At 40.2% G+C, this 12,216-nt stretch overlaps 1 protein-coding gene across 1 annotated transcript in view; it reads right to left on the reverse strand.

Annotated features, from left to right (window-relative positions):
* Positions 1–12,216, reverse strand: part of REPS2 (RALBP1 associated Eps domain containing 2) — a 187,451-nt gene that overhangs the window by 74,673 nt on the left and 100,562 nt on the right. The window contains exons 10-13 of the mRNA XM_039852292.1: positions 11,623–11,692; positions 9,865–9,918; positions 5,503–5,548; positions 2,250–2,386 (exon numbers count right to left, since the gene is read on the reverse strand). Coding sequence (XP_039708226.1) covers positions 2,250–2,386; positions 5,503–5,548; positions 9,865–9,918; positions 11,623–11,692 — 307 coding nt within the window. The remainder of the gene's footprint in view (positions 1–2,249; positions 2,387–5,502; positions 5,549–9,864; positions 9,919–11,622; positions 11,693–12,216) is intronic.

Genomic DNA, 12,216 nt, shown 5'->3' on the forward strand with positions numbered 1-12,216 from the left:
GGTTATAACATGGGCATCATGGTTCTCAATGGGTGCACTATTCTGATAGGTTTATAGTCTACTTCATGCTTTCCTAGTTTGTCAGAATTTCAGTAAGTCATTTCTAGTGAAATGCAATACACTACAACTACATAATTTACACAGACCTTTGTACTTTCCTATGAGAATTAACCAACATGGAAACAAATTAAGTAGATGCAAAGGTACCACCTGCTTTTCATACTGCAAAAATACTCTGTTCTTTATGTGATCAATCTCAACTGCTCATTAAAATGTCATTTGTGTAAACATGTAGAGACAGTGGAGGTAGGCTATGAATATAAGAAATGTCACCTGCCTAGCTGTCCTTTGGCCTTTATCAAACTAAAATGCTTTTCCTCTTTTGGTCACGTCAACACTAGAGATGTAAAAAGCTTTCTTACTTCAGATTATCTCAAATGCAGCCCCCAAGACAGAGACTTGGGAACAGGTATTTTATTTGGCTGTGGGGAAAGTGAGGCAGGGCAGGAGGGAAGAAAGCCAAGAAAAAGGTGTTAATGAATGGATTACTACAGCAGGCAACTGGGGCTCGGTCTCACTGCAAACTCTCCGAGGAACAGTGGGTAACAAAAATCACAGAACTGTCCCCGCTGGGGGTCAAGGGAGTCAAGAGGCTTTATCCTCAGACTCCCTTCCCTCATCAGTGTTCTGTGGGAATGAGCGGCTATGGGCCAAACATGGTGCTATCTGTATTGTTTATTATCTCAACAAAACCCTACAATTCCATGGAGTATTGGCCCTATTATACAGATTAGGAATCTGAGATGCAGAAAGATTAAGCCAGCTGAGCTAGACTCTGAGTCCAGTCTTGTCTCTTCTGCTCTATGATGCAATGTCGTAAAAGCCACAGCTCATCCGGTCTCCAACACAGCTGACACTCCTTGTGGGCTTACAGAGCCTGAGAGATGTTTGCACGTTTCTAGCCTCTCTCCTTGCAAGAAAAAGGTAATTGAGAGAACTGGCCAGATTGTTTTAATCTTCTTGCATCCATAGAACATCTTCTATGTCATAATCGACCAGCTATGTGAAATTTTTAGAGCATCATCATCCATGGCTACTCCCACCTCAAATACCAGTTACTATAAAATTATATCAGAATTTGGATCAAAGTATGGGGGGAAATTCAAGGCAAATTTTTATCTGATGAACTCATGGCAGAGAATCAAATTTCATAGAGAGTTCCAGATTCTAGCATATTATAAAAACATTCTATAACTTTACTGTGAAGAGAGTACTTTATTAGAACAAATAAAACATGCTGAGCTCTGCCGGGACAGAGAGGTCATACTAATGTGTGAGCCAGAGACTTTTCTTGCTTTAGTAGAAAAGATAATAATCTGCAAATCACTAGCATCTGAGGTTGGCTTGATTTAAAATGCACATAGATATAGAAAAAGTTCCAGGAAATCATTGTATTTATAGCTTGCCTACATTAGTCAGTGGAAAGGCCCATGCTGCTCCCAAAAGAACACTCGGGATGGCGCTGTATCCTAGCACCTTCACTAAAGCAAGGGTGTGGTTCTCATCTGCTGTTCCACGGGTTCCCTAGGTGGACGTCCCCCAGTTCACAGGGAGCCAGAGGAGCTGACAGGCCCCTACGACACACCACCAAACCCCTCACTCCTGCCTCCAATCCAGCTCTGCAGCACCTGGCTCAAGAAAGTCCCAGCCTCAGAAGCCGCAGAGCAGCCCACCTGAAGGAGCCCTTGCTCTAGACCCCACACCAATAGATTTAGACGGTAGAGCCCCGTTAGCACTAAACCCCATAGGACACAGGACCTTCGCCACAAGGATAAAAAGCAGAAGATTCTGGCCAGGCACTGATCACCCAGATCTTTCACGAAAGAACCCCAGAAATATCTGAGGAAATGACAGATAGCAAGCTTGTATACAAATTACCACAATGCAGAGAACAAGACCCCAGCCATGCACTCAGTGGGCTGTCTGGTGTTGAAGCACTTTTATCCTCTTGGTACAATTTCATAATTCTTGATCCAGAGCAAGTGTGGGCAAGGCTCCAGACACATGTGCTATCTACCTGCCTAGAACTGCTTTCCCACCCAACAATCCCACAGCAGTGCTTAGACCCTCCTGGGATGGGAAACAGCCCGGCCTGCTGGTTCCCTGAGCTCACAAAGGCCTCTGCGGCAGACACCCATCCAGCGACTCCATCAGGAAAGGGAAAGATTGGGGTGCAGAGGGCACTTCACCTGGCACACTGGGCTGGAAGACTTTATTCAGATCCAAGGAGGAGGCTCTGGAATGGGTTTTCTGTGGCCGCGGTGGCGGGGTGGGAGGGTCCTCGCCCCTTTTCATGGCCTCTTCTATGGAGGTGCTAGAGTAAGATCTGCAGCAAAATAAGGGAAGGTCAGAAGGGAGACAACAAAGCTTTACTCTCTGAAGTTGGCCTTAATTGGAAAATATCCACAAAAGTCACAGTGACTGCAAAGGACTGACGAGCTCCCAAAGCAACCATGGACTCTACTGTCCCCTGGATGTCCCTATCTACGACCGTGAATCAGAATATTTTTTAACTTCTTTGCTCTTATTCTACGTCAGACCTAAATTTATCCAAAAGGAAAGGCTTTCTGTAAATTCAAACCCATTTCTACAGGAACTATTAATAAGAACAGCATGTAAACCCTTCCACTTAGGTAGCTGCATGTTTTAATGGAAGGGCTTCATGGTATTAGCTGAATGCAGAACTTTTCTCCTGTTTACATGCAAATGTGATGACAGGTACATATGAAGTTGGGACAGAATACTGAGAGTAAGAATCAAATGAAATTCAGGAAAGGAAAATACTCATCAACCAGGCTGAGGGGTCTATGTTGTCCTACCATGAGAAATATGGGTTTGGGGAGATTTTCAAAGCAAAAGCCTCCTCTTAACCTCCTCCCTCAACCTGTGACAAGGCAGTAACTACCTAGGCAACTTCTGAGAGTGTAACTCCAATAATGACATAAAGAAAAATGAATAACTTGCTAAAGGTCACACGGCTAGAAAGTAACGTAGGTTTGACTCAAACTCTGCTCTCTCTTTGCTTCTAAATTCCATTTTTAAAATGTTCTGATACTGCGTATAAGAAATCTTTTGGTGGTAGTGGCTACACTATTTATTAGAGACTACTTATTTTCTAAGTTAATTCAACTCAGTATATTAGTCTATTACTTAGGAATAGGTTTGTGGACAAGTTCCCAATATGATTTTCTAAGAAGGGGATATCTATGTCTGTTCTATTCAACTTCTCAGCAAAGCTCATGTCAAAGAAGAAAACGAACTCTGAGTCAGAAGTGTGTCTGAGAGACAAATTAACCTCAGAAAACTGTTCTTAGTATTTAGCTATCAGAGTGGCACTTATGAAATTAGAATCTATCCATGTCTATTAAGCAACTTCAGTTCTTGGTAATGCTCGTTTCGACACAGTGAGCTTTCATTTTCCTGAATAAGTTCCTCAAGGTCTCTTGGTGGTTGTCGAGTTTTGTCATGCAAGGATGCAATCTTTAATAAAGCCACCATAGAGGCATGTGACGTGCTCTGGGGTGGTCCCTGCAGCATAACTGGCAAGACAGACAAGCAAAGGCATGCAGGAACCAACAGGAAGAATGTTCGCATATTTTCAACCAGAATGAAAGGGCATAGACGTGAAAGGACAAGAAAATTTTCAAATGGGAAATCTTGATAAAAAAGAAAAAAAGGAAATTAGAGACCCTGGCTAGAAATTAAAAAACTTTCTATGTCAAACACAGCTTTACTGAAATTTTTATTCACGAAAGACAATAATGTGTATGTATATTAATATATGTATCATACATACACACACACACACACACACACACACACACACAGTTAAGCACACTATCCCATACCACATAGCTCATTCCATTTTATTTCCATATATAACCTGTGTATTTATATTTTCATATGGAAAATTAACTGAATATCAAATAAGTGATACTGCAAAACTATGATTGCACCCAATTAAAATATAAATGTGCAGGGAATTAATAAAATGATGAATGTAGTAGTGTTAGAATGGTAATTTTACCTCTTTCCCTAACATTGCTACAAAGCTTTATTATTCTAAAAAGGAGAATAAAAATGATTTGATTCTCTTGGTCTCAGTAACGACCTACTTGGGAGTAGTGAAAATAAAAACATCCAAATTAGACTAGGAGACCAATCCCTAAAAGAGTAATATATATAATTTAGCTAGTGATATTAATAATAGGATATATGACTATGAGATTTTGTCATTTCACTCGCTTTGGGAGACAGGAAATCAGCAGAAGTGAAAACTGTGAGGTTCAATTTACAGTTAACAGAGTACACATAAGCAGATTTCTGAAATTCAAAGGTTTTTCCTAGTATAAGTGCAGATAAATGTTCCTATTCCTACATCCTAAAGCCAGTACAGACTAATTTGCAAAAGATTCATTCATCCTTTTTTAAAAAGGATGAGAAAATGTGACAATCATAGAGAGAAATAATGACTATACCTTTTTTCCTACCAAAATGAATTACTGTATCTACTGTTTTTTAAAATATAAATACAGGCATCTGTACCTTCTACAAACAAGGAAACAAAACCCCAATTTGGAAAATCCAGACATAAAAGATAAACTAAGGTGTAACTGATTTACAAGGAGATAAGATTTCCTTTAAATGTCAGCATTTCAAGCATATGAAATGTTATCAGATTTAAATTCACTTTTTCAGAAATGCATCGAGTAGTCAATGGAGGAAAAATGTCATTAAGAGCCAAAGCAAAAGTTGAAAAAGAAACAGTGTCCTCTGCTACACTGCAGTCCACTGGTGAAGAGTGGCCCCAATATCATCTTCTCTCTTTGCTGTTCTATTAGTGTTTCTGTATTTCCCCTCACTCCTCCTTTCTGATGTCTGACGTCAACCACAGTTCTGCCTCACTGACTCTCCCTCTTCTGCTGGTCTCTACTGATTTAAAAACTGTGAAGCCAAGAAGAGGCTCTAAGATAGGATGGAACTGCTTACCTGAAGCTTCGTATCTCATTGAAATCACCATAAGCATTTTCTTTCCTTACTCTAGATTTTACCCTAGACTTATTTTTGAGTGTTCACCTTGTCATGATAGTAAGTTTCAGTGTTAGTTACCTTTTAACTATATCTCTTTCTTTCCAAAGCCACTTCCCTCTATTCATTATCACCTTGCAACAACTGTAGCATATCACACAAGCCACTTCATGTCAGGTGATAAGAGCAGCAGGCACCATCTTCCAGCACTGATAAACACAGAAACTAAGAATCTCCCCAGCAGCACTGCATGCTCCAGTTAGCCCCCTTGTGACGCGTGAACTTACCCACATTCTAAGCTTCAAATCTAAAGGAAAAAGAGATTGTGGGTTGGGCTTTGAGTTGATGGTGGGCTTATTTCTGGTCCGAGACAGGACACAAAGGGCATTAAAGCAGAAATTAAACAAACACTACCTGGATCTTGGTCTTGCTTTGAGACTGTTGGAATCCTTAGGAGTGGCTGAAACAAAGATTAGTTGTTGTTTGCTTGGGTTTCATTTCTGCAGTTAAACAGGTTTATATGCAGCACCTGGCCTAGTACAGAACACATCAACAGGTCAACATGATGCACAGGTGTCCATGTGGATAACTCGACCACTTCCACAGTTTCATGATATTGTGATTTTCTTTCTAAAGCTAAAGGCACAATTAGAAGGAAAGGAAAACCAACATATTTCCCTTTCATCAGAACACTAAGAAGCCATTCTCAAATAGAAGTTGATTAATGAAGGAATTCCAGTCTAAAAAGACAACCCTTTCAAGGGGTTATCTATTTATATAATGATGGGTCCAGACTTGAGGATTTATTAGTCTATCATGATAGCCTAGTAATAGATTGTGAACGAGTCTCCCCTGAAGGCTTGGAAGAAATCTATCAGGCTACATATATTAAGGTTTTCTTAAAATACACTACCAGAGCAGCATGACCACAAGAAATCAAAGCTCCCATGAGTAAGTTGCAATGAGCTATTCCTAAAAGGAAATATTTGTCTCATGTCTCCATGACCAAATCGTACAGAGAATATTATGCAGTGAAATCATTAAAATATTTCAACAACCATATGACTTTTCCTTATCAAATTTCAATCACAAACTAACTTGCTCACTATCAACACCCATTAAGTCTACTTTCCTATCACAACTAGTTGGGAGTAATTAGAAACATTTACAAAAACATTAACCTTCTTTTTGTTTTCTATCCGCTATGGAAGACAACTTTAGAAACCACTAGCTATGCTGAGCTCTTGCAAACATTGCAAATTTTTCATCATGTCATAAAAATTCATAGAAAAAGAGCTGCTAACTAGGAACAAGGAGAATATAGTTTATATATTGTTTGCTCAAATCCTCCCAGAAAGAAAATGTCTCACTGCATCATCCCCTCCTCTTTTGCGTAACTCCAAAGATAAAACCCTCCTAGCTATGAAGCAGCCTGGATTTACGACGATCATTAAAATCCTTGGGTTAGATAAGCAGGGCGGAAAGCGGAGCTGAAGTGCTAACAAGGCACAAAGCAAACTAGCAATTTACATTCCCTTCCACAGGGTCAGCTGCAGAAAAGCAGCATTTCTCCCAACCTAAGCATTTTGGCTTCTTCTAGTAAGAACACAGGCATCTTTCAACTCAAACCACTGAAACGCTGCCAGAGTCCTGAAAAGCATGAGCAGCCCCAAGACTCTGAGCCCTGTCTTGCCCATTATCGTGGAAAACCACCTCTCCATCCTACAAACCCCAGGCAGCAAAGGAAAGTGGCCTAAGGAGGGCCCCTCCTCCAGCCAAGCAGGCTGCTTTGGGGCTGGGTGGATGGTGTGACCAGACTCACCGCAGAGTTGGGGGCCACCCTCTGAGCAGGCTGCCCACAGCCCGTGCCCCTCTTCTCCCTCAGGCCCCACTGCTTTCCAGAAGTATGTAGGTAGGGGAAGTCTCAGCCATTTTAACTGAAGTCTCAGTTAAAATACTGTTTCCCAAACCAGACCGTGGGGACCGTTAATTCCTTCGTGAATTGCCATTATCTTTGTCTTTTTGCTGGGGTAGGAATGGGTGTGGAAGGTTGAGTGAACTCTGCTGGTGAGAGATAGATAGATGGGGTTAGGGGTACAAATGAGCAGTGGAGACCAGGCCAGGACTCCTGAGGCCTAGGCGCTCCTCCTGGCCATGGCACCAACTAGCTGTTACCTCTTCCGAACCTTGGTTTCCTCACCTACAGAATGAAGAAAATAAAAATGTGACCCGTTCCTCACAGGAGAGATAAGAGGTGAAAATAGTTTGAAAACTAAAAGTATTTTATAATTGCAAAATATTACTCTCGTAGAGTGCTCCTAATTTTTCAAGCTTAGAAATCTAGTTTCTAAATTTAGCTCCTTCTGGGACAACAAAGGAGGTGCACGTGGGAGCAGGTTACAGAAGGTGAGAACTGCTCTACCCCGTAAGACCATGGGGTGATAGCTGGCAATTGGGGCAGCTGCTAGAATCAGCAACAGCAGTTTGAAGACTATAGTGTGAGGGTGAACAGGCCTCATACCCTCAGCATGACCTACAGGCATCAAGAAAAAGATCACCATTGTGCAGTGTGCTCTGTTGAACTAGGCTGGAATGTGATGTTAGCTAAGAAATCTATTAGACTCCACTAATATGTACACTTTTGCCAATTAAAAGGGTAAGGGCATACGAAAAAATATATAACAAGGAATACTCCCATTCTCTGATAACGAAGCCCCATCCCATCTGTAACCCACCACATCATCTTTACCACCATTACTATTATCATTATCATCGTTATTATTACCACCCACTGTGGAAGAGCAGAGCAGGGAGATGCTCCTCCTTCCACCTGCAAAAACATATCCCACGCAGGTCTTGGTAAGTCTCCACAGGTTTCAGATCAGAAAAAGCTAGAGAATATATTCCAGTTAAGTCTTCCATCAGCCTCCGAGCCCTTGAAAGTCAGGCTCAGTATTTGGAGCATGTTAATATCTGCAAAACTGGCAAGGCACGTTGTGCTGCAATCCAGGCAGAAGCCAACGGATAGATCCCCGCTTCTCATTGAGCTGGAAAGAGGGAAGAAGAATGCCAACTTCCTAGAATACTGCAGGCATGTCATCTTTCCAGGAAATAGAAACTCTGTAAGAGGGCGACTCCGAAGTTTAATTCTCCAAAAGGCAGCACCTCGACTGAGGTGAACTGTCCACACGGCCCTGACAGCCATCCAGAATTAGAAATCACCACCTTGAAACTCCAGTGTCTCACACTAGGAATCCAAACATGCCCCCAGGAAAGGGGACATTAAATGTTTTCAGCTGAAGGATTCCCTCATATCTACTCCAGAAAGGGGCAATCAGGAACCACATTACATGCTCCCAGGAATAATGTGAAACAAATCCAGATGCACCTCGTGCACTGTGGTACACCTTGTCTGGTGACACCATGCCCTACTGAATGGAGGAATGTTAGCAATGACGTCTAAAGTACATGCCCCCAGAGAACATGTGATGCTCATGGGAAAAACAAGAAGCCTTATTAGCCTCAAAGCACCAGTTCGACTCTCTAAATTTAACTAGGTTTTACTAATATAACATGAAGTTTACAAAAACCGGGAGGCAATCGCTTTAGCTCCGGAAATTAGAGTTGGAAAGAACCTACCTTAGGCATTTGTCCTACACAAATAGAACATTTCCCCCTATGATGGAGGAACCCCAATCAGTTTCAAAAGCCAAAACTAGGCTGGAGAATTCCTACCACTTTTGGAGTCATAGCTGATCTATAATCTTAATTTTCCATTTAATATTGCCTTCTAGAGGCAGTGGTTACCAAAGTAGGCTGTGCAACAGAATCACCTGGGTGGGGGCTCTAAAATACAGATTCCTAGGCCCCATCACTGCATGATTCATATATATGCCTCCTTTCCCCTTCCCCCACCCTCTCCTTCTCTCTACCCCTCTTTTATACCCTGGATGAACTTGGTGTTTGGGAAATATTATACTATAGCATAAGCCTCAATATTATATTGATTCCTTTGTTCTAACTTTAGACAAATAAGCCTGGGATGATAGCTAGCTAACGAAAACAAACATGATTTACTGATTAAATATTGAGAAAGAAAAAAGAGAGCAGTGACTTCTTTCATGTCATAACCAGAGCTCCAAAGAGTAACACATTCCCTAGCCAGTTTGTTAACTAGGTTCATAGTGATTCAACGATGGGTCCATCGAAAGAGCTAAGAACACAACCCCAGCCAGCTCCACAGTTCACAGACACAGTTCCAACTCTCCAAGAACCTGAGCAAACACAAATTTTATTTTTCTACTTGGAATCCACTCCATGTAGAAGAACATTTACTTGCCTTCCTGGTGGTGAAGTATAATGAAAATATTTGAGATTTTTGCTTTGGAAATGGAAAATTTCAACTGTGGGCCTCCAACTCATCTACCCCATCAACTCCTTACTCTACACAAAAACCACAATGGCTTGTTGAAATCTTCTCAACCCCAAGCTTTCTCAATTTTACACTTATTAACAATGTGACTCGAAATTCAAACTGGGTGATGCTTTCAGTGAAACCTAAATTCAGAACTTAAAAAGATATCACCCTCTACTCATACCTGAAAAGAGGGAAGGGGTAAAAACAAAAAGCAAAAAGACTGCCTTGTAATAAAAGACAAGACAAATATTTAGAGAAACGCACATACTATCACACATGCACCAATCTTCTACTCACTGAAACTGGTTTTTTCATTAGAAATAATTACATAAAAATCTATTATAATGGTTTTCTCCTACCTGGATCTTCAGATATTTCCTTTGGTAAGGCTTCATCCGTAGTACTTGTCGAAGCTAGCAGTGTTTGTTTTTAAAGAACAGAAAGAGAAAGGAGGGAGAAAGAAAAAGAAAACTATAATATTTCATTTCTGTGGCACATTACATTCAAAACAAAGAATCCCTAGTAATTCCTATGAAAATGGTGTTACAAATTTCTATAAGGTGCTATAGTACTTACTAAAACAACAAAGACCTCCTAAAGTATGGAAACAGGTTCTCCCAAGAGAACAAAATGGTATTTTCAACTTTCCAGAAAGAGTGCCTCTAGTGGCTAGGAGTATTACCAGGAAGTATCACGAATTTCCCCTTTTCATTCTTGACATCCAGACCAATGACATCAGAATCTCTCTGGGAGTGAAACCCAGGCTTCAGTATTTTTAGAACTGGCCCAGTTATTCCAATGTGCAGTCAAGGCTAAGACCCACTAATAAAGAGAGTGATCAGAGTACACGCTGCTGCAGACAATATCCAGTTCTACCTGCCTCTCCTGAGCAAATATTTAAATAGCATGCAACTATTGTTTCCTGATAGAAAACTTACATGTTTAACTCCTGTGCAGAGCTGCATCAATGGCAGGCCTCAACAATAAAACCTGAAATAGCACCACTGATTTTCAGTCCTTTCAGATAAGCCTCTCATTCATGGGTAATGAATCAATATCAGATAAGAGAAGGAATACTAGCTTGAAATCTAGAAAATCTTGGTTCTTATTCCCACTGTTTTTCTTACTAAGCAAATGATTCATACTGCCTGAACTTCAGTCTATACTCATGTCTAAATTTTAGATGATAAACATATCAGCCTCCATGTAGTTTTGTGAGGACTAAGAGAATGTATGAGGATGGACCCAGCAGATTATAGAGCATTATACAAAAGTATGGAGTCAGGGGGGTGGGGGGGAGTGTTACTCCTGCTCCTCTAGACATTCCCAGGCCAACTCATCTCTGCTTGACAGTAACTATAACATGGAACACTGCACTGCTTCTCATAGGCTCCATATCACAGCCCTACATCCATATAGTCACAGAGAATAAAGCCCAGGGACAGAAACTCTCCAGGAGATAACTTCCTCATGGATTAGACCTGTGTACAAATGTGCATTTATACTGAGGTCCTGGGATCACACCTGCCAATATAAAATGTTAAGCTCTCAATTCTTTTAGCTTCCACTCTTTCCTAATTAGTATGATCTGATTCCAATGTAAGGTGTCGAGATAGCCTGAGGGTCAGTAGTAAGGGGTCAATGAACTGGGGGGCTCTGGACACTCAATTTTTTGTTACTTTTTGAACTATTGTTTTGGGACAACAATTAGAACTATTTAATCCATCCAAATGTGTTCATATAGTGAACACTGTCCTCTTATGCTCTAGAAGCCAACCATTTTAAGAGAAGTGAATAAAAAAAATAAATAAAATGGATTTTTAAAAAGTTTACTTTGTATGTTAAATATTTACAACTCAAATACATTTTCTCACAGAAACAATGCTATAAATGATGTTAGATGTTCAGATTTAATTTTTTAGAATACATGAAATTAGTCAAATCATATAATTTGTGGAAATAAAAATTTGAAGTGAAAAACAACAGAAAACAATATTATGCGATTCTAAAAATTAAACCAATGAGATAAAATTGAAAAAAGAAAAAAAAGAGAGAGAAGTGAATAAAGAAACATAGGCAGAATGGCCCCTAAGAAAGAAATCTCATAATTTTCATACCTTGTTTGTCATCACCAGTCACATCTTGCGTAGGAACAGGAAAGTCATCCATGTCTTTAATAGAGAGCTTCTTAGAAAAGAAAAGGAAATTAATTACACAGACTGGAATAGATATTAAGTGGTGAGCACATGATGAAAATGTTTTAAAGCTATATATCTTGCCAATATTTCTATCCTCAGTAAACTCTGACATTTTTTAGGTTCCTAGTGAGGTATAAGTTAATTTATACTGAAAAATTTATATGCACACAGGAAAAAAATAACAATTCAGATTGAGGCATATGTATATAGACCACACATTAAATCTGAATCCGGAGTGGCATTTGGTCAAAGAATTGTGCGGCATTTGCCCATTCAGTCAAGAACAAACCTATATTTTATGTACTTTTTCATAAGCAGAGAGAGGTTCTGACAAGTGGCCCTAAATGTGGGCATTTGCCAGTGTCTGTTATGCAGAGGGTATTCTACCCCGATTCAAATGTAATGGCTAGATGGAGAGCCAGAGGAAAGAAAGAGCAATTAGGAGGATTGTTTTACAATATATAAGTGTCTAACCAATGTACTGTATACTTGAAACTAATAAAATAAAATTTT

This window comes from Pteropus medius, unplaced genomic scaffold, assembly GCF_902729225.1.
Source record: "Pteropus medius unplaced genomic scaffold, Ma_sr-lr_union100, whole genome shotgun sequence".
Classification (NCBI taxonomy): domain Eukaryota; kingdom Metazoa; phylum Chordata; class Mammalia; order Chiroptera; family Pteropodidae; genus Pteropus; species Pteropus medius.